Consider the following 17,566-nt stretch of genomic DNA (forward strand, 5'->3'; position numbering starts at 1 on the left):
CAAACAATCCAGCACTGAATCATGCAACTTTATAAAGAAACAAATCGGAGCAAAAACATTTATAGTAAAACCACATGGAAGAAGTGTCATACCAGGGGCTCCTGTCATGAAAGCAGGCATTGGTTGGTCCTGAGTTGGGGTTTTGGAGCCATCTTGGGAGAGACCCATCTTTGTGATACGCAACTCTACCTTAGTACCTGCTGCTGCTATGATGGCCGTTTCGATGGGAACTCCTTGATAAGTAAACATTTCCTGGAAGCGCTGGGAAGCTACTTGAGCTTCTGCACGGTTATCAAAGCGGATGTAGATATACTGATCATCCTCCCTATAAGTCTGTAGAGCTGGTGGCGGTAAATCTCCTTCATCCGCACTAACAAAAGATTCCTCTTCCACATCTGGAGGGAGGTGAGTACGTAGAAGTCGCCTTAATCGTTTACTCGCTTGGCGTAAAGTCTCATCCATCTCACTCCCTGAGGAGCTCTCAGCTTCACTATCTGCACTGTAGCCAAGAGTGAGGGGGCGTCGCCCAGAAGATTCCCGCAGTGTCCCTACAGTGACTTTTCCACTATGGGTGGAAACACCAAACTTATTGGTTACTTCACAAGTATATACACCAGTGTCTTTGGTTGTGGCAGCAGTCACTACCAGAGAGCAGGTGCCATCATTATAGATGTCAATGTGATGGTGCTTGCCATCTGTTAAGGGTTCACCATCTTTCAGCCAGCGAACTTTATCCGGCTTACCCTCCACAATGCACTCAAGATGAATTGTCCCATTGGGCTCCTTAGACTGATCCTTAAATACTTCTTTGAAGACTGGTCTCATGTCCTTCCTGGCTTTATAACCTTTGAAGGCTGCCTGAATTTTGACAGCAGCCTCTAGCAACTCATCCCCTTTCGGAGCTTCCATGAGGGGCTCTACAGATGTCTTTGTAACAGATTGCTCAGTCATCTGGAAGTGCTCATACAGTTTCGTGGAGGCAGTAGTCTCAGTCACAGAGGACTTGCTGCTTTTCTTAAGGTAAGACATCAAGCTAGTTGTCCCACTGAGAGATTCCTCATCAGAACTTGTATAGAGATTAGGCTCTGCTGTGATCTTGGGAGGTGGCTCAACAGGTCTCACTTGCTTTTCCTTTTTTCCTTTTCCTTCTTTGCTCTGGGCCTTTTCCTTTCCATCTTCTTCTGGCAACTCTGAAATTGAATCTAATGTGGGCTCTCGACTCATTCTCCTCTTCTTGGCCACTGCATCCCATAGAGCATGTAAATCTCCCTCGGAAGCAGCCTCAGGGGGCAATTTGGGCTGGCTGCCCTCATCCTGAGAAAGTGTTGTGTCATCTCCTGTAATCAGGTAGCCATCATTAATCAGTCTCACCCATGGTGAAAGTTTTATGTTGGAAAAAAGTTTATATTAAATATATCAACAATTTGCCTCTGCAACAGCAATTTGACTGAAATAAAGACGCGGGTAAATTGTGAATAATACGAAAGAGTAAATATAGATTAACACCAAAATAATAAAGAGAAATAAAGCTAAGTGAAAACAGCTTAAAATGTTAAATTCACTTCTGCACATGAAAAGAAAAGACACTGAAATATAATGTAATGGTTTTAGTAACATTTACAAATAGTTAGTACTTGTTGGCGATAACACTATTTTGACATACAGTAACTTAATCTTATTGACATGTACATGACATTAACCTGAAGAAGTTGCAAAGAGACAGGAAAAAGATATATGGATACTGTAATCTCGTAACGAAGAAAATCATAAAGTAGGAAAGTTCCAAACACTTTGACCAAGACACACGAATAAACAACACTAGTAAGTTAGATGTGAGGTTAAGTGATGTAAAGTACCTTCGAGGTTAAGGTTGATTGAAGTCTTTGCCTCTTCTGAGGCTACACAAGAATAGACACCCTGGTCTGTAGACTGGAAATCCTTTATGAGCAAAACTTGGCTCTTTCCTTCTGCTACCATTTGGTACTTGACTCCAAACTCTATCTCTCTGTTGTCCTTGAACCATGTGACTGATTTGGTCTCTGTAGAAAGCTCACACTCTAAACGAACCATCTTTCCTTTTTGGATCTTAGAGCTGCTTAACATTTTGGTCATGGTCACTGGTGCATCTGAAGACCATTCAAAGAACAGTTGAAGAAATGCAGCAAGAATTCAACAAGAACAAATACAAAATACACTTGTTTGAGTATAGTTTTTAGTGTTCTACTACTACTTTAGCATCCAGGGCAGAGTTCTTTACTCCTGGTCCTAGAGAGCCACTTTCCTTCAGAGTTTAGTTCCAGTTGTGATCAAGATTGTTGGGCTTAATTTGTGTTATTGCAAGGTGTTGTTGGAACATGATGGAAACTAACTCTGCAAGAAAGTAGCTCTCCAGGACCAGGAGTGATGAACACTGATCTTGGGCAGACTGCTGATAGCAAGCCTTCTATATGGACTCATGGAGGCAGTTTGGTTAGATGAAAAACAATGTACACATAATTTACTCTATAAGGTTGCTTTCAGTAAGTTAGTTATTTCTGCAAGTAACCACTTACCAAGTGTCACGGTTTGAGGCAGCTGTACAGGCTCTCCAATACCAGCACGGTTAATGGCTGCCACTCTGAACCTGTAACCTGCCCCAGGTATGAGGTTTTCAACCAGAAATTCAGTGTTGCACACTGGTTCTGTGTGGCAGGGCAGCCAGAGGATACTGTCAACCAGACGCATTTCCACACGATATCCAATGATTGGGCTTCCTCCATCACTGAGGGGTGTGAACCAAGACAAGGTGACGAATGTTGGGCCTTTACTAACCAACTCTGGGTCTTCAGGGGGATCAGGCACAGCTATAAATATCCAGATAAAATGAAAAAAAAAATAATCTCAGACAATAAGCATAATAGCAGAAATTATAATTAATGAGACACAAATGAGGACACTTACATATTGTGATGAGTTTGGCCATCGATAAGGCATTCCGAGCTGCAAATGTGATTTCCTGTGTGAGCTGAGCCTGGGCTTTCTTCAAAATTAGGCTGTAGGAAGAGCCACTGGCTTTCATGGCCCATTGGTCATTACATTGAAGCTCAACACCATTTGCATACCAAGTCACTTCAGTCTCAGGCACAGATTCATTCAATACACAAGTGAACTCAACTTGCTCTCCTGCAATGCCGGTCTTATCTTCCAAAGGCTTGACCACCTCCAGTTGCCAAGCTGTATAGAAAAAAATCCACAACTACATTTACATGTATGGATTTAGCATTTTATATTTAATGTATCATTAAACTGCAGTATGAAACTATAACAAAATAGTAAATAAATAAAGCTATACAATTTAAAGTAGAAAATGAACTGCATCTTTATTCAAAATATAGTCATGACCTATAAATCTAGAGCTGTCATTTTCTTTGATAAAATATGACATAACACTTTCATCTAAATTTAATGCTAATACATCAGAAATGATGTACCTTTGACAGACAGAAGAGCAGTAGTTGATGAAGCACCAGCTTGGAATGTAACCCTTGTGTTTTCACAGGGATGCAAGTCCTTTAAAAGCAGAAGATGGCGTCTGCCACTCTCAAACGAAACAATCTCCACTTTTGCAGACTCCTTCACAGGCTTGCCATCAATTAACCACCGGCAGTCTTTGGTTTCAGGACGAGACAAGGAGCATTCAAAAAGTGCCTCCCCGCCATTAATGGTCTCCACATTACTCAGCTCTTGGAGAATATCAATTGGTTTAGCTGCAAGAGAGAGAGAATACCTGAAAAAAACGCTGGCTTTATACACGCTAAGTCACTGTAGTACACAATGACTTTCACTGACCTTGAGTACAAAACAGTTCTTAAACTTAAAACAGTAACTGATTCAAACACAATCACACTCAATTACCAATTATTCCAGCATTTCACTAACATATAGCATCCAGCATTGAGTAGCATAGAAGCAAAGGTAGGTGTGATAAAAAGCACATGATGGTTATGATGCATAGCCACATGATGCATAGCCAGCAAGATGATGAAGATGTTGCGAAAAACAGCAATTTTTGGCTCAAGTTAAAAAAAAAAAGAAAAAAAAAGAAACGAATCCCAGTATTCTAGAAAAACTCTTTGTGGTAAACCATTACTTGTGCAACCTATTCCTTTATATTTCTCAAACTCTTTGCAAGTCTTATACTGAGTCTTTGTGTATGAATTACACATAGATTCTCTTTGTCAACAGGTGTGCTCACCTTGCACCCTGAGATGTGCCACAACAAAGGTTCCTTCTGCCTCACAGGAGTACATCCCCCCCATCCTGGGGTTCCACACAGCTAATGTACAACCGCACAACAGTCCAGTCCTGTTCAACTATCACCCTGCGACCGTCTGCTTGCACAGGTATGCTGTTTCGCTTCCATACCGCTTTGACTGGCCGGGAGTACCGGCAGATAAACTCTGCAGGCTGGTTTTCTGCTACACGTTGGTCCTCCATGGCACTGACCACCTCCACATTAGGATCTAATGAGGATTGGTGGTTGGGATAAGTAATATAAGACCCCAATGCAATTGGAAGTAGAGTTCTTCACCTCAAGCCTCTGTCTGGTTTTGGGTAATTTGTAATTTTTTTGTAATTTTAAACTAAAATATGAGTGCTTTATTCAGTTTAAAACAGCAGCCTTTAATACTTCACAATCTAAGTCAGTGAGCTGTAGCTTCTGCTTTTTTTCACTTAAAGGTGCTGAAGTGTACATGTAAGTGTAAAATCTTTTGCTTCTCTACTCCAAACTGACCAAAGTCATGGTCAATTAAACCAGCACATGCCTACAAGTTGCAGTATCAAGTCAAAATAAGGCCAATTTATATATATATATATATATATATATATATATATATTAAAAAAGTACATGCAGCACAAACGAACAGTGGAGTCAGTGCATGCAAGACCATTATCATTTGTTCTTTGAATTTTGGGGCAAAAGGTTGCTTGTATAATTTCACTTAGATGCTTTAGTACATTCACTAGGGATTCAGTTTTACATACTGTATACATCTATAACTCAGCACAAAATCAGTTTTCTAATTTAACAATTAGTATGCCAACTTTGTAAGTAATTTGCAAGCCGTGATATTGCAGCCAAATCTACTGTTTGAGGTTAGAAATGGACACATGGACTACATGCATCCATGAATTTTCATTAAAAATTATTATTATTATTTTTTGTTAACACATTTTACTGTATACTTTTGTCGAACAATAAAGGATCTAACAAAAAGACTAAATTCTAGGCATGGGTAACCCACTTAACCGAAGGATTCTCCAGGGTAGTCTGTGCAAAGACACTTTGGATTAAGAATATAATTAATATGGATAAGTAATTCAGTAATGTTAGTCTATAAATCTGCAGCATGTATTAAAGAAGACAAACAGTACTCAAATACTTCAAGGACAGATTAAGACACAATTCTAGGTCTATGGTCTAACTATTACTGTTATAAAAATTAAAAAAAGCTCAAGGCCACCCAAATGCTTCACAGAATTAATTAAAGACTTTTAGATTTCGAAAATTCATGGACACAACACTAGTCCAGTGCTATTCATAATTTTCAGTTTTTAGATCTCTGTACTGCCAAGCAGCCCTGCATTTGGTACCTTTCACTAACAGCTTGGCGGAAGACGTCAGACCACCTGTTTTGAACAGGACTGTACCCGAATAATTGGGAGAAAGGTTCCTTAGAGTGAGAGTGTAGACATGGTCTTCACCCACACTTATTTCACTGAAGGTACTGTTCTCCAAACGAGTGCCATTTAGCCACCACTGAACTCTGCCTTTGGCACGGCGAGAGAGCTGGCAGGAGAAAATTGCCTGTTCGCCCACATACACATCTATATTCTTTATACCCGATACTATGAGAACCTCAGCCTCTGCAGAGACCAGACACAGAATCCCTTAGATCACCAGCGTCTAAAAATACTCATATATTGAGGATGCGTTAAAAACATAATCTGAAACTTATGACGACATACTGGCATAATTCAAAAAGCTACAGATTTGAAATAACCTTCAACCAGTTTGCTCTACTTCAGAAAGTTTTATAACTTAAATACAGACCGCAAACCATTTAAGATTGTTATTTGATACCTTGCACAGTGAGTGATGCTGTGGTTAACTGGGCTCCAGCATCACAAGTGTAGTAGCCATTGTCCTCTGATTCCAGATTATGGACATGGAGCTCCAGCACACAACCTTCCTGTTTCATCTCAAATTTCTTACTGGGTTGGAGCACCACTCCACCCTTTCTCCACTCTATACTTTTAACCGGCTTAGAGAGTTCACAAAGCAAGGTGATACTATCTCCCTCTATTGCATTCTGGTTCTCTAACTCCTTCCGGAAGTATGCAGGTTGACCTGATGAAGGGTAAGAAAAGAAGTTCAAAGAAAGTAAATGTGAAATTTTAAACGTCTGCGGATAGCTATGAGGGAATCAAAATCTTCTTTGTTCCACAAGAGAGGCAGTTTTAAAGAAAAGAAAACCAGAATGGGTCTTCCTGAAACCCATATGCATTCACTTTATCTTCAGGTATGTTGATAAAATTAAAACAAAAAAGTCACAGGCCTACAAACCCGTTTACCTTTAACAGTAAGGGTGGCGCAGCTTTCTGCATCTTTGGTTTTGCATGTATACAGCCCTGCATCTCCTTCCTCCACCCTAAGGATGCGAAGCTGATGGACAGCTCTATCCTTGTAGAGCAGATAGCGTCCACCTGCCTTTATCATCACTTCATCTTTGTACCAGGTAACAGAGGCCTCAGGGTCAGAGGTCATGCAGGACAGTGTGACTGTTTGACCCTCTTTGGCAGTTAAGTCCAGAGGCTTCTCTAAGAATATGACTATGGACAGGAGAAACCCAAACCCAAGTGATGTCACATCATAATGTCTGCCTGAAGACTCTGAAAATTAGACACTTGAACATATACTGTGATACATTAAAGAGCTTTACTGATTGAGGAAATGCTGTTTAAACAATTATGGGCAGGAATTAGAAAGACTATTTCTGAACCAAAAATGTATGAAAACTTTATGAAATCTCCTCCTCAAAAAACACAATTTTGGTGTGTAGCTATAGAATGGCCAAAGCAAATGGAAAAGCACCTAGGAAGTCTTTTGTTATAATTGCGCAAAATGAGTGCAGCTACTACCTAATGACTTAGATTGCTTGCCAACAATGAGTGCTGTTAGCCATAATGTGTCTTTTACCTTTGGGTTTCTCCTGCACCAACAAGTAGGCGATGCTCTTCTGAGGGCCAACCACAAACGCTACATCACCTGAATCATCGGGTGTGACCATTTTCAGCACTAGGCTGTGTTCCCTCCCTCTGCAGCTGATTTGATTTAAGTCATTGTTTTGAAGGTGGTTGGAGCCGAGCCACCATTCAACATTCGTAACCCCTGTATGGGATACCTCACACTGGAAGATAGCATCCTCGCCCGTTATCACAGTCACATCCTTTAATTCTCTTGTGATTTTTACACATTCTGGGAATGGATGGAAGGAACGTGATGAAAAGGGACTATTGAGGATCTTCCGAAAAGTCAAAGAGGTAAATATCCCACTACTGACTATCTACTAAAAGTGACTTAGATTGTAAGAGGATGTATTAATCCTACAAACATTATAGTTTATTATTAAAACTTGGGATTTTGTTGTGACATTCCAGTTAAATCCCAGAATGGAGGAGAACATCTTAGTTCTTAGTTCACTGATGTTTGATTTACATACTACTTGGGGTCATGCCTTAGAGACAATATAAAAGGTAAAATCTACTCCATGTTATTCATGATTGAAATGCTAATACTATTAAGTACTCTTGCTTCTGCAGGGGAACAGTGTAAAATGGAGTCCATCTTTAAAGAAGAATCAAGAATTACCTTTGACGGTCAATGTAGCTTTGCTTTGTTTGTCTCCCACTTCACATATGTACTCGCCACCATCGTCCACTGATAGCTTATAGATTTCTAAAGTTTGGAATGTGCCATTCTTCTTTATGGAATACTTCTTTCCATCAGATAGGACCTGAGTGCCCTTCTTCCAGGTCACACTGGAATCAGGGATTGAAGTTTCACAACATAATGAAGCACTGCCTCCCTCTGTGACTTCCTGGCTTGTTAACTCCTTCACAAACGATAGCACAGGGATTGCTGGCGAAAAAAAGTGATACACAGAACACATTCTAAGATATGTGCAACACCCCAAACCTGCATACTGAAGATCATAAGATGGTAATACATTTTTTTCGTAGTTTCTAAACAAAGCCAGGGTCAGGGACAAGATAAGCCTAACCCAACCTTGGAATGCTTGATTCAGAAACTATTAAACTTTTTGAAGCACTTCTACTATAGATAAAATTAATCATCGGTAAAGAAAAAGGAAGGAAGAATAGTCAACCTTCTAAATGTAATATCCGATCATTATACTACCAAACAATGGTCAAGATAAGACAAATATTTGACAAGTGAAGATTGAACAGATAACATACATGCATGAAATATAGATAAAGTGGCTGGTCACCAGACTTTTTTTTTTTTTTTTTTGCAATATGATGCATTAAATGACCCACTTGTGAAATAAAAGAACGTGTGAAATAAAACTACTATTTAGAAAATCCAAATAATTCTTTAGTTTTACCTTTAACTGTAAGACAAGCAAAAGAAGTGTGTGCACCAACATGGAAGGACACCGTGCCCGAGTCTTTCTGTGTGACACTTCTTAGTGTAAGTGTGTGCCTTTTGCCTTCCATTCGGATTTCATTCCTTTCATTGTTCTGTAGTGGAACATCTTGCAGCGTCCACTGAACAATGAGTGCATTATCATGAGAAACAATGCATTCGAAATGAACGTCCTCGCCTTCATTGACTATGCAGCTCTTCAAGCCAGTTAAGATTATGATATCAGGTTCTGAAAGCAAAATCAGGTTTCATTTTATCATAAGTACTCAACAAGTCAAAACATGGATACATTTCCAAAATATCATATAAAATTCGTAATAATCTAAATCTTTTCAACTAAATTTACAAGTCATGACAAAAATAGCTATCCTTTATATAAAAATAAAAGCTGAACTGCTAAGGGAAAAGTGTAGGCTATAATGTTATGAATATTGCAAAAAAAAACTAAACTTAATTAATCTAGTTAAATGAAATGGGAGTTCATTTGAGAAAGGTTGTGCAAGTTGTAAAGAAACTGAATGTGCAAAACCACGTGCAGAGAGAAGGTGGTACAAGCATATAAGAAAGGATGGATGGCATAGTACTTAAGATGGTATGGAGTAGATGCGAGAGCATCCAAAGAGAATGATCAGGTAAAGTTAGGAGGGATGAGGACTTTTACAAGGTGATTCATACCCTTTACAGCAAGTTTAGCAGATGTCCGATCATGTTCTGTTTCACAGCAGTAGTCTCCAGCATCTCCTCCTTGCAGCTTGTAAATGATAAGCTCAGCAACAGCCCCATCTTGCTTCAGCTGATATTTTTTGCTTGCTTCTATTACACTCTTGTCTTTCCTCCAGATGACTTTGGCTCCAGCTTTGTCAAGTTCACATCGAAAAACTGCATTTTCCCCAGCTTCACTCTCCAAATCTTTCAGAGATGATTTGAAAAGAACTGGCAGTGCTGCAAAAGGTGAGTTAACAAGTGTTTCAAGGTCATCATGAAGAAACGGCTTCAAATGATACCGGAAATAAAGACGGTTCAATCCAAGCCTACCCTTAACTTCCAGATATGCAAAGCTTTGGCGTTCTCCAGTGTCACAGATATAGTCACCTGAGTCCTCAGGTTCAAGGTCATGTATGATCAGTTGGGCACGGTGGCCATCTTGCTTGAATTCATATTTAGCACAGGGGTATAGGCCAATTTCCCCCCTGCGCCACTCAACTAGAATGTCTGCTTTGGAGAGTTCACACTGGAAGCTGATGGTCTCTCCCTCAACAGCTGTCTGGTTCTTCAGTGCTTGTGTGAAGATGACTGGAAGTGCTGCCAATGTAAAGAGTGGTATAAGATGCAAGAGATTAATTCTGTAGAGTAACAAGTAACAAGTAAAACCCTAAGCCAACAGTTCAAACAAGCACCAACAGCAACACCAACAGCATACATTTAAATTTCTTTTTTTAGCTTTATCTTCATCTTCATAATAAGCTGTGGAAGCATTCATACTGCACAAACATGGGTAGTGACAATGCAGTTCAAAGATGGATTAGAATGCTGGAAGAATTCATGAAGCAGTTGGTCCTCTCCTACCATTAACCTTGACATTGGCTGTAGTAATGCTGTCTCCGCAATCACAAGCATAGTCTCCAGCATCTTCAGGTTTAACATCAGTGATCTTCATCTCGACAGTACAGCCAACTTGTTTGATGAGGTACTTTCCTCCGGAATGGATCACCTGTGTTCCTTTCCTCCAAACCACAGGAACGCCAGGTTTTGAAAGTTCACATCGCAAAGTAACACTTTCCCCTTCCTGAATCTCTTGGTTCTGCAGCTCACGTTTGAAGACCACTGGTAATGCTGAGGAATCAGGCAAAGTTGTTGAACCAGGAACAGGATCTTGTAAGATTAAGTTTACACTTTGCATTACAAATATTCTTTCCACTGAAAGATGTTAAACATTCTTCTACAATGGTTTAACTTAAATTTTGACCACCTTCTAAGATTTTTAACCAAAACAACCACCATCATGTACATAGGAAAGCTATAAACTAGACAAACAACTTAGTACATTAGAATAGCCAAATACACAGCACTATACACTACCATACATTAAATGAAGACATTATTAATGGACAGCTGTTTAGATCAGAAAGCAGTAAGTTTCTTCATTGTTGAAGACGGCTCAAATAAAAGAAGAGTCCTACCATTGACTTTGATGTTAGCAGTGGTGATGTTATCTCCACAATCACAAACATAATCTCCAGCGTCTTCAGGTTTAACATCAGAGATCTTCAACTCAACCGTAGAGCCAACTTGTTTGATGAGGTACTTTCCTCCAGAATGGATCACCTGTGTCCCTTTCCTCCAAACTACTGGAACTCCAGGTTTGGAGAGCTCACAATGGAAGATGATACTTTCTCCTTCAATAGCTGTCTGGTTTTTCAGCTCTTGTATGAAGGTGGCTGGAATAGCTGCCAATTCAAAAGTGGTATGAGATTCCAGAGATTTAGTTCAATATATACTAGAGCTGAAACAACGAATCGATTTAATCGATTAAAATCGATTATTAAAATAGTTGTCAACTAATTTAGTAATCGATTCGTCGCTAAATAAATTTTATTTGCCATAAGCGGCTCATTTCGTGCATATTTCAAATCTGCGGTGACCAAAGTGTGGCAGTAATGAGCCACCGGAGGTTTTACTCAGCCAGTACAGCAGGTGAAGTAGCGAATAGCCAATAGCTGGCCTCGTTTTATGTCACGTGCTTCCCGAACAGCGTCTCTGCAGCATTCAGCGGGAAGTGGGAGTACTTTACTTTGAGCCTTCAAAATGAAGAGTAACCTGTAAACTCTGCACTACTGAACTGTTTAATGGGCCGTTCACATATCGTGTCTTTTGCGTGCTCAAGTTCGTTATTTCCTATGTAGGCGCGCAGTATGCACTCTCATAATGGAAGCGACGCGGTCGCGACACGCACGCAGTGCGATGCGCCCGTTTTTCCAGGCGCGTCCACACCGCATCCATTTATCCTTTGCTGAAATTTCCGGGTCTTCATGGAGAGGGCACGTCATGGAGAAAGCACGTCATGGTTGCTTAGCAAAGGCAGACGCCTCAGGGGCGCTTGTGCCCGAGTGCTTTGGAAAGAAGGAGAAAGCGGCGCGACTAGCGTTTTCCACGCGTTTTTAGGTGCGATATGTGAACGGCCCGTAAGAATTTTATTTGTGCAGATTCTCCAGTACAAGGTTGTTTGCAAATGTTTAGTCGTACAAGCTGATAACATTGCTTTTTAACAGTTAACATTTAAAGCTTTACAAACATGTTATGTGATCAGTTTGTCGTTTACCAGTTCATAATTCAGACTTGCAGCCTAATTAAGACTGGATGAGATGGGTAAATGTTTGAGTATATTTAAAATGCACTTCTTTTCTAAGTATTCACTGCTCTTTTTCACACAGCAGGTTTTTTGTGTGTGTCCCAATTTTTTTTTTTCTGGACAACCTTCTGATGGATTTTACTTTAAATTGTGAGTTCCATTCAGGTTTCATGCCATTGGCACTTTTTTTTCGAAGGATTATTTACAATTTCACAGCGTAAGCTATAAAGCTTTTTCCCAGTAAATAATAAAATACAATGCACTGCAATTTTATTCTGTTTTATCCTTATACTTCGTGAAAATATGTTCTCAAAGATTCCTTAAGCTTTGTTTGGGATGTTAAACTACTTTAGGAGCTCTAAGGACTGCCATGGTGAAAACAATATTTGAAATCTCCTTGTGAATTTTGCTAGAGTATGGGTCAGTGTTTTGATTGCAGAAGAGTTCGACAAAGGATTACTAACATAATAAAACAACTCCAGGTATATTTTTGATGAGGATATGACAATGCAAAATGGTTAAAATCTCTTAAAAATCTATGCTGAATGATAAAGACCCTTTATTAATAATTTACTTGGGGAAAAAATGGAAAAAAAACTAAAATATAAGTAAATAAACCGATTAATCGTAAAAATAATCGACAGATTAATCGATTATCAAAATAATCGTTAGTTGCAGCCCTAATATATACATATACAATACAAATGCAATGGTCCAAACAATGGTTACAATTAAATCCTTTTTTTGGCCTTAACTTCATATTAAATCAGGGAATCATTTGCACTTTACAACCAAGAAATGCATGTGACAATGCATTTCAAAGATTGATTAGAACGATGGAAAAATTCATGAAACAGTTGGTCTTCTCCTACCGTTAACTTTGACATTGGCAGTTGTCATGCTGTCTCCGCAATCACAAACATAATCTCCAGCATCTTCAGGTTTGACATCAGTGATCTTCAGCTCAACAGTAGAGTTAATTTGCTTGATGATGTACTTTCCTCCAGAACTGATCACCTGTGTTCCTTTCTTCCAAACCACAGGAACGCCAGGTTTTGAGAGTTCACACCGCAAAGTAACACTTTCCCCTTCCTGAATCTCTTGGTTCTGTAGCTCACGTTTGAAGACCACTGGTAATGCTGAGGAATCAGGCAAAGTTGTTGAACCAGGAACAGGATCTTGTAAGATTAAGTTTACACTTTGCATCAAAAATATTCTTTCCACTGAAAGATGCAAAACATTCTTCTACAATGGTTTAACTTATATTTTGACCACCTTCTAAGATGTTTAAAAAAAACCCCACCATGATATAAATGGGAAAGCTATAAACTAGACAAACAAATTAGTACATTAGAATAGCCAAATACACAGTACTATACACTACCCTACATTAAATGAAGACATTATTAATGGACAGCTGTTTAAATCAGAAAACAAGAAGTTTCTTCATTGTTGAAGACGGCTCAAATAAAAGAAGAGTCCTACCATTGACTTTGATGTTAGCAGTGGTGATGTTATCTCCACAATCACAAACATAATCTCCAGCGTCTTCAGGTTTAACATCAGAGATCTTCAGCTCAACCGTAGAGCCAACTTGTTTGATGAGGTACTTTCCTCCAGAATTAATCACCTGTGTCCCTTTCCTCCAAACCACAGGAACTCCATGTTTGGAGAGCTCACAATGGAAGATGATACTTTCTCCTTCAATAGCTGTCTGGTTTTTCAGCTCTTGTGTGAAGGTGGCTGGAAGAGCTGCCAATTCAAAAGTGGTATGAGATTCCAGAGATTTAGTTCTATACATACATATACAATACAAATGCAATGGTCCAAACAATGGTTACAATTAAATCCTTTGTTTGGCCTTAACTTCATATTAAATCAGGGAATCATTTGCACTTTACAACCAAGAAATGCACCTGACAATGCATTTCAAAGATTGATTAGAATGATGGAAAAATTCATGTAACAGTTGGTCTTCTCCTACCGTTAACTTTGACATTGGCAGTTGTCATGCTGTCTCCGCAATCACAAACATAGGCCCCAGCATCTTCAGGTTTGACATCAGTGATCTTCAGCTCAACCGTAGAGCCAACTTGTTTGATGAGGCACTTTCCTCCAGAATGGATCACCTGTGTTCCTTTCCTCCAAACCACAGGAACTCCAGGCTTTGAGAGTTCACATCGCAGAGTAACACTGCCACCTTCATCACACGCTTGGTTTAGCAGTACTTCCGTAAACTGAATTGGGTGAGCTGTTGAGGTAGGCACTTATTGAGTATTCTATTTGTCAAGTCAATTTGTAGAGTATTCTGTAATAACAGAATGTTTACAGGCAAAACATATAAGCTTTATAATATTCCTTTCTAAATATTAAACCTAAATAAAAAAAGTTAAGGAATACACTATCAAACTACTAATGTATGTTGTTATATAAGAACCACCTAAAGACAACTAAAGAGAAACACTCCTCAGGTTCACATGATCATTTAAAGCAATCCAGTTGGTATGTTTAAAAAAAAAAATCAACATCAAGAAATCTGCGTGAATAGTTCCTGACCGAAAAATTGCAGAAAAATCAAAGCAAGAGGACACAACTAATGATCCCAAAGCAGCTTCTTTAACTAAACCAAGTACACTAATATATCATGCGAGACAAACTAATCTCTTCCGTACAACCATCATCAACCCCTGCGCTCTTCACCTCTGACTCAGCAAGGACAATGTGGGAAACAGAAATCACTCCAACTAGAGTCAGCCATTTAAAATACATATTCACCACGTATGGCACTGACAAGCAATGGTGCAGATTAAGTTGGCCATTGATTTTCAAGTGAAAGAATATAAGTTAAAAAATCAGATTATCAACATGTGCTTCACTTATACTTATACCAATACTTTTTTAAGACATTAAAAATGAGCAGCTATTTTGAAAACTGCCAAAAAAAAAAGGATGCTTAAAGAGAATATCCAAAGGATTTTTGATGCATGGGTGAGAAGTTTAAATTAATCAACAAAATAAAGACATACCACAACAAAGAGAGCACAAAAACACTACAGTAATGCAAAAGCGAATTTGTGGCCATGCTGTTCCATTCAAAATAATACATTACTGAACATTTTGACTGGGATTTACATTTCCATTGGCGCATAAACGTGCTTCATGACAGGCAGGAAAAAGACATCAGTTTCATACCACTGAGCTCTGCCTGTTTCTCTTTCTTCTGCTTCTGGAAGTCTGATTCAAGGGCAGCAGAAGGACGGAGGAACTTTAGAGCTGTGATAAAAGACACATTCATGTAAACTACAACCCTTGGCCAAAACAGTAAGGATCTTAAAACACAAATAGCAACGCCTGTGTCAGCCATGTTGGACAATAGAGGCATATACAGAACAAGCAGACCTCCTATAATAAAATGTATTTTACAGAAGCATTCATGCATGTTGACTATACGAAAGCCCCCAAAGCCGACTGATTTCGCACTGACAGATAGCATGGCCAACAAGAAATCAAGCTGCTGACTAAGAAAACAAAGCACGGACAGTCATTTAGCACATCTGCTCCGTACCATCAATTGATGGCCCTTGCTCAGTAGTCTGCTTTTGAAATCCTGGTTGGTATGAGGGTGTTTGGGCCTTCAGAACTGTGACAAAGAACATTTTGCAGATGGAATCACAGACAATGAAATCTCAAAGAAGATATGTCCAAAGCTTGAAGCACATGCAAGTTCTTTGTCAAGTAGTGTAATATGTGTCGAGTTACTCTACTTTGAACCGAGACTCAAGTAAGACTAGCGCTGAAGCCTTAAACCCTTATCTGTGTTCCTCATAAGAACCACACTAAACCGAAGAGGCTGCAAGCTGGAAGAAACCGAAAGACATCAATAAAGAAAAGTTTAAGACAGTTGCCAAAAAGATGTCTGACAGACTGACATTACAGCACAGCAGGCAGAGCCACAGTAGGATACAACAAATTATCTAAAAGTTATATTTAACCATATACAGAATTATCTTAACTTCTTCAGTTTTTTCTTCTCATCTGCAATGTCATGTGCAAGAGTTAAGTTTGTGCTACACACTTGAAACGAACAGTAACATTTAGTTCATTACTGTAGCATTTAAGTGGAATCTTAAAACCAAACAAGCAATAACATTAAATTGTGTAACATTGTTTTTTGAAAACAGTTACTTGTTAGAATAGTGCAGCTTGGGTGGGGGGAGTAATTAATGGTTAAAAAATCCCAGAAGAATAAGAATGATTCATACCCTTTATCTTCATATTGGCAGTGGTTGCCTTGTCTCCATATACACATGTGTAGTCTCCTTCATCTTCAGGTTTGAGATCTGTAATCTTCAGCTCCACCTTTGAGGCAGTCTGTCTGATGACGTACTTTCCTTCAGATCGGATAACATGGCTTCCTTTTTTCCACTGCACAGGGACACCAGGTTTGGAAAGCTCGCAGGACAGAGTAGCACTGCCTCCTTCATCACACTCCAGGTTTTGCAGCCCATGTTTGAAGACCACTGGTAGTGCTGAGGAACCGTGAAAAGATGTTGGAACCATGTTACACAAACGACTCGGGACAACATCCAAGAACTGGATTGAACAGAAGTCTTTCCAGTCTTCTAGTCTAGTTTTAAAGTCATCAATCAAGCAATTTTTTTTCAAAAACAAAGCCATTGGTGTAATAATAAAAAATCCTGATCAGTGAGCACAGAGATGGTAGGATGGTGTTGCATGTAATACCCCACATTTAATCACAAATAAAAAAAGATGTAATTCCTACCATTGACTGTAATGGTAGATGAGGTCTTGTTAAACCCACAATCACAACTATAGACTCCAGCATCTTCAGGTTTGACATCAGTGATCTTCAGCTCAAAAACAGAACCAACTTGCTTGATTTGGTATTTGTCTCCAGAATGGATCACTTGTGTTCCTTTCCTCCAAACCACAGGCACTCCTGGTTTGGAGAGCTCACACTGAAGAGTAACACTGTCTGCCTCTTGACACTCCTGGTTTTGTAGTTCTCGTTTGAAGATCAATGCTAAGAAGCAATTGATGTTTAAACAGGTTGTTAGTGTAATGCAGTTTGCAAAAAATGTAATATCACAACATGAAGAAACATTCAAAAACCTCCCGAAGAAAACAAGAGACATAAGACTGACAAAAATCACAAAAACAGTGAACATCAAGTTAATTAAATGTCAGTAATGAACAATATTGCACAAATTATAGCGATCATAAATAAGGTCTACTCTGTTCCAAAACGTGTACAGTAAAGTAGATATACTGTATACAACACCCCATCAGTTATATTCAGTTCTAAACTGCTACCTGTTTTCGGCTTGTCACAGTTGTGTAACTTAGAGAACTTCTATGTCGAGATCACAAGAAAATATTAAGTCGTGATAATAAGAAAACTACTTTTTTCATGTCAAGATCAAGAGAAAATATTAAGTCATGATAATGAGAAAACTTTTATGTCGAGGTCACAAGAAAATTAAGTA

General features: G+C 39.1%; 1 protein-coding gene across 50 annotated transcripts in view; it reads right to left on the reverse strand.

Annotated features, from left to right (window-relative positions):
* LOC127945916 (obscurin-like) overlaps positions 1-17,566 on the reverse strand; it is a 55,040-nt gene that overhangs the window by 15,397 nt on the left and 22,077 nt on the right. For 43 of the 50 annotated variants that reach the window (XM_052542091.1, XM_052542090.1, XM_052542078.1 and 40 more), the window contains 22 exons: positions 16,843-17,103; positions 16,322-16,588; positions 15,625-15,699; positions 15,252-15,332; positions 14,044-14,310; positions 13,545-13,811; positions 12,932-13,198; positions 10,891-11,157; positions 10,277-10,543; positions 9,746-10,012; positions 9,386-9,652; positions 8,670-8,939; positions 7,913-8,182; positions 7,241-7,519; positions 6,616-6,873; positions 6,125-6,391; positions 5,635-5,907; positions 3,471-3,746; positions 2,941-3,213; positions 2,553-2,843; positions 1,857-2,126; positions 93-1,337 (listed from right to left, as the gene is read on the reverse strand). In XM_052542091.1, coding sequence (XP_052398051.1) covers positions 93-1,337; positions 1,857-2,126; positions 2,553-2,843; positions 2,941-3,213; positions 3,471-3,746; positions 5,635-5,907; positions 6,125-6,391; positions 6,616-6,873; positions 7,241-7,519; positions 7,913-8,182; positions 8,670-8,939; positions 9,386-9,652; positions 9,746-10,012; positions 10,277-10,543; positions 10,891-11,157; positions 12,932-13,198; positions 13,545-13,811; positions 14,044-14,310; positions 15,252-15,332; positions 15,625-15,699; positions 16,322-16,588; positions 16,843-17,103 — 6,525 coding nt within the window. The remainder of the gene's footprint in view (positions 1-92; positions 1,338-1,856; positions 2,127-2,552; positions 2,844-2,940; positions 3,214-3,470; positions 3,747-5,634; positions 5,908-6,124; positions 6,392-6,615; positions 6,874-7,240; positions 7,520-7,912; positions 8,183-8,669; positions 8,940-9,385; positions 9,653-9,745; positions 10,013-10,276; positions 10,544-10,890; positions 11,158-12,931; positions 13,199-13,544; positions 13,812-14,043; positions 14,311-15,251; positions 15,333-15,624; positions 15,700-16,321; positions 16,589-16,842; positions 17,104-17,566) is intronic. The other 7 variants (XM_052542062.1, XM_052542051.1, XM_052542050.1 and 4 more) reach the window with 7 other exon arrangements.

The sequence above is a fragment of the Carassius gibelio genome, chromosome A24, assembly GCF_023724105.1.
Source record: "Carassius gibelio isolate Cgi1373 ecotype wild population from Czech Republic chromosome A24, carGib1.2-hapl.c, whole genome shotgun sequence".
Classification (NCBI taxonomy): Eukaryota; Metazoa; Chordata; class Actinopteri; order Cypriniformes; family Cyprinidae; genus Carassius; species Carassius gibelio.